Source organism: Sinocyclocheilus rhinocerous, unplaced genomic scaffold (genome assembly GCF_001515625.1).
Source record: "Sinocyclocheilus rhinocerous isolate Xijiao unplaced genomic scaffold, SAMN03320098_v1.1 scaffold1534, whole genome shotgun sequence".
NCBI classification, from domain to species: Eukaryota; Metazoa; Chordata; class Actinopteri; order Cypriniformes; family Cyprinidae; genus Sinocyclocheilus; species Sinocyclocheilus rhinocerous.
In genome coordinates, this window is record NW_015638992.1 from 1048013 (window position 1) to 1052901 (window position 4889).

At 35.4% G+C, this 4889-nt stretch overlaps 1 protein-coding gene across 3 annotated transcripts in view; it reads right to left on the reverse strand.

Moving 5' to 3' along the window:
* Nucleotides 1-4889, reverse strand: part of LOC107750915 (ran-binding protein 3-like) — a 26406-nt gene that overhangs the window by 8956 nt on the left and 12561 nt on the right. For all 3 annotated transcript variants that reach the window (XM_016566489.1, XM_016566488.1, XM_016566487.1), the window contains 6 exons: nucleotides 4328-4428; nucleotides 2616-2735; nucleotides 2399-2496; nucleotides 2234-2309; nucleotides 1758-1854; nucleotides 593-717 (listed from right to left, as the gene is read on the reverse strand). In XM_016566489.1, the coding sequence (XP_016421975.1) occupies nucleotides 593-717; nucleotides 1758-1854; nucleotides 2234-2309; nucleotides 2399-2496; nucleotides 2616-2735; nucleotides 4328-4428 (617 nt within the window). The remainder of the gene's footprint in view (nucleotides 1-592; nucleotides 718-1757; nucleotides 1855-2233; nucleotides 2310-2398; nucleotides 2497-2615; nucleotides 2736-4327; nucleotides 4429-4889) is intronic.

The window sequence follows — 4889 nt, forward strand, 5'->3', positions numbered from 1 at the left end:
ATCGTGTCTCACCATAACTTTTTCCTTTTGTTGGGGAAAATGAGGAACAAGTAGGATTCATTTTTTGTTTTTGCGATGATCAAAATTATGCCACAAAAGCTGTTGATTGAGCTTAATTTGCACTGAACCCGAAACATTACAGGTTAACATGAGACTAGTGTGATAGAGAAAAAAAAAAAAAGGTTTGGAATAATTAAATTTTTTTTGTTTGTTTTGAAAGAAGTTTCTTCTGTTCAGCAAGGCTGCATTTACTTAATCAAAAATACAGTAAAAACTGTGAAATATTATTACAATTTAAAATAGCCGTTTTCTATGTGAATATACTGTCAAATGTAATTTATTGTGATCAAAGCTGAATTTTCAGCATCATTACTCCAGTCTTCAGTGTCACATGATCTTCAGAAACTATCATTCTAATATGCTGATTTGCTGCTCAAGGAACATTTCTTTTATGAATGATGAGTTGAGATCACTTTCTGAGGTAAGCAAAAGCTGCAGCAGATGTTGTTGACAGATTATTTTGTTCTGAACCCAGAACATTCTCCAATGTTTTTGCTGTGGCGACTGACTGCTATGCTGAACGTCGTCTCACCTGTAACACGTTGCTCTCCGCCTCCTCTCCTGTGCGGACCTCTACTTTCTCCAGAATGCACTTCTTGGCAGTGGCTTTGGTGTACGCGGCTGCCGACTCTTCCAGAGACTCCGTTACACTGTGATCTGACATACACACAGGGAGAAAATCATAATTTCAACTGCTCAGGATGAACTGATTGTAGCAAACATGCCTATTATGGTGAATGCTTAGCTCAAAATATTAATTATGGCATGAGGACACTGATAATCCTAGAGCATCCAGTCACATAATTAATATTCAATAAGCCAAACAATCAAAGTGTGATTCTGGTATGACCAATGTCAAGAGGAGTCAGCATGATGTTCTTAGCATCAAGTATCAACTCACTGAAAACGAAATGTCATACTAAGGAACACAAATCACAGCCAATCAGAACAAAGCATCAAAACAACAACCAATTTGAAAAACATGACCATGGAGACAAATAAAGCATAAATAAATAAATCCATCCATCCATCCATAAGCTTAATTTTTAATATTTATCAAATTTAATTTCAAGGTTATATTACATTTATCTTTTATATTCATTCACTTCTTTAAAATTTTTACATTAATAATACATTTTTAAATGTTTAATTTACTTTGGTTATTTTAAATGAATTTGAATTTATTTCAATATATAAAAAATATTTTACACGTATTCGTATTGAACCGCTTGGTACGCGGCTTTCAGTTTGGTACGCATTACAAACCGAACGATTCGATTCGTTGAACTAATACTATTACATTTGTAAAATAAAACAGCTTAAAGTGTGTGAAATATAATGTTCTCAGTGCCAATGCGCTCAACAAGGCAGCCCAAATGACGTAACAGGCAACGTGCTTTCTGCTTAGTGGCGTTAACGTTAGCGGACGGGCACGCGCTGCGAAATTCACTATTGACTGAGATCAAGATGTTCACCGGCATAACTCTTGCTTAAAGTTTGCACGTTGCTTGTGTGTGATATTCATTGGCTCACCTTCATGGTTTAAGGCAGAAATATTTCCAACATTGCGTCGTAACCAATTACCCCCGTACCGAACCGTGACACCACTGTATCGTATCGAACCGAATCGTGAATTTTGTGAACCGTTATGTGTGTGTGTGTGTATATATACACTGTGTGAAATGTTGTGCACCTACTTTTCTCAGGTGTGGCCTCTTGTGATGACGGCTCAGATGCTGGAGCTGAACTGTCTTTACTGGCCTCGACTGACACCTCGCCTCCTTTTGGGGGGCTCTGAAAGAGTTCGCACAAAACTCTCTTTATACACCTCTGAATATCCATTTACTGTCTTTTTACTGTTGTCTGCTGAAATGTTTTAACAAATAGTTCACCCAAAATAAAAACCAAATAGGTTATTGTCTGTTCTTTTCCATCAATGAGGTACAATAGACTTTTTTGAGTCACTTCCTACTTGAACTGTATGGAAAAGAGCAGCTGGGATTTTCTACTAAACTTCTCTTTGAGGTAAAACAAGATCAGGAGTAAATCATTTTTATTTTTGCGGAAATTATTCCTTCATATGCTACATTTAAAAACTGAACAGTCTGTACAAAAAACTAAATGGGACAAAAAATGCATCGGTTGTCCAAAACCAGTCATCCTATACACTCACCAGAACTCTCTCAAACATGTTCTGGCCAAAAACAAACTTGGAGCCTTTATCTGAGCTGTTGGTGGCATTGTTGGAGCTGCAAACGCAAACAGAAGCAGATTTACAGGATGTAGAAGCCGGGCCAGAGAGAGCGAACAGATTCGCATGGCTCTATTGAACCGTTACCTAGCGCTGCCCATGTACTGTAAGAAATAATTGGTTCTGCCAGACTGAGAATCTTGTGTGGAGTCTTTTGAGTCACTGGACGTGCTGTTTTCATCCAACTGCTCAAGAAAAAGACAGTAACAGTATCGGAGAATAAACACAAACACTCCTTGGGAACTTAAGAATGAGTATAAAGGAATAAAGAATGAAACAAATGCAGCAGTGAGTCAGCGCTGACCTTCGCTCGCTCTTTGATATTCTGCCCGAACACAAACGATGAGTCCACCGCACTATCCTTCTTCTGACTGCTGTCGTCTTTCTGTCCACCTCCATTTTCTTCTCCTTCCTTCTCCCGCTTCTGCAAAGGAACTCAAATTAATGCAGATCCGACGACAAGTCTATGGGCTTTTAGTAACAAGTATTTTTTTGAGTATTATGTCGGATACATCAGGCTTTTGTGGCTCATATAGTATGAGAGTTTATGCCAGTTTTGTGAAGGATCATCAAGACCTTTTTAAGAACAATAAAAGAAAATTTAAGAAAAATCTGAATGTCTTTTGAATATGGTCTTTAAATGTAAATGTCTCAAATTAGCAACTCTTCAAAGCAAAAAATAAATAAATCCAATAGACTTCCATTATTTTTATTTTACAAAAAAATTAATGACTAATAAAATAAATTGTCCTGAATAGCTCTGTTAAAATATAGAAATAACTATCTGAGAGAAAAAAGTGATGTTCTTCATCAGTATTTTTGTCGTTTTCCAGTGCAAATGTCTAAAGATTATTAAATCAAGATGCATTTATGATAATAAAAAGTCTTGTTTTATGATAAATTGAAAAAATTAAAGTGAGTTTATGATTAAAACAAGATCAAATTTCTGAAGATTCAGAAAAATCAACTTAATTCAAAGAGAAAAGTTTTAATATCTAATTTACAGATATTTAAGCATAAACTTAATTTTGTTCAATTTCTCAGAAAACAAGACTTCATATTGGGGCTGTCATGATTCCTTGATTCTATTCGAGTATTCGATTTGAAAAACTCTTTGATTTCATTTTGCCTGTGTCGAGTAATCGGCTAAATATAATAGTAAGTATATATAATAAATATAATAATACCGGAAATGGCACATTTCATGGACGAAAATCCATGAAACACATTATTAGACCGTTTTTTTAAAGGCTGCATGATAGATTAAACCCATTTAAAAATAAAGCGTAATGCTACTGTGAATTCACAAACGCTACCATTCAATTAAATCAATATATGCGATGCAGGTTTAATATATGCGCTTTAATTATTTACATGCGTGTAGGTTACGTACGTGCGTGCATGTCAGAGCGGCTCCGTTCACAGTAAATGCTGCTCCACACAAACTGTTATCATTTACATATGGGGAGCTCCTCAAACTCCATCTTTGCATCTTGCTATTGGGGTTTGGGTTTATTATAACATTCATCTGGGAATGCAACGTGCACCATTTCACCATTGCACTATTTAATAAAATTATATAAATATCAGTTGTCACTCTATATTTCCCAATAATGTCTTAGATGATATTTTCTAAGATTTGAGATTACAAATTGATTTATAGATTTACAAATATTTGTGTCACATTCAGTAAAATCTCATAGTAAACATTTCATAAATCAATGAAAATGTCACTGTTCAGCACAATTATACCACATTACTGCTGCTTAAAACTAAAACGATTAACTCTCGAATGAACCTGCATTAATGCTGGAACTAGATCAGATTGTCTGTAATTTCCTACAGTCATACGTATTAGTCATCAGTTATGAATTACTAAGCACCCAGGTCATCTCATACATGAGCAATGATTACAGGTGATGCTGATATTTACGAGATGCTCTAAACAGGATGTAATTAGTTGTGGTTTATTTATCAAACGTTTCCATCTCAGATGTTTGTGCCGTATGTCCTCACCGGTGATTTGTCCGAGCTCTCTGTGTTGTTCAGGAAAACGGATCGGCTCTCTGATGACGAATCTCCAAACTTCCCCACTCCATTTGTTCCACAGCTGGAGTCTGCGAGCGAAAACATTGGCATAAACTAACAGCATCACACTATCAACACACGTTTCCAGCTCGGGATAATACGGCTCTGAGTCATGAACACTAGTGGTCACCCCAAACCTCATCTAGTTGACACTAATATATCTAAAGAGCAAGGTGACTGATGGCCGATATAATGCTGATACATAGGAATAATAACGACAAATGAGGGAAAAACTGCTGAAATAAACACTTATTCCCCACAACATTCACTCAAAATGCTATACTGACAATATTTTCTGTTGACAAGACCATCTGTAGATCAAGGAAGAAAACCTTTTATCCAATTCAATATTTGAAAAAGTAATACAGAAAGTAGTATACAAAGAGTAACTTTTTACTATTGAAGTATTATAAAAAAAAATCTAATACAGTAATAATATTACTATTAATAATAATAATTTCTATTCAAAAACAAGTAAAATTATTAGGTC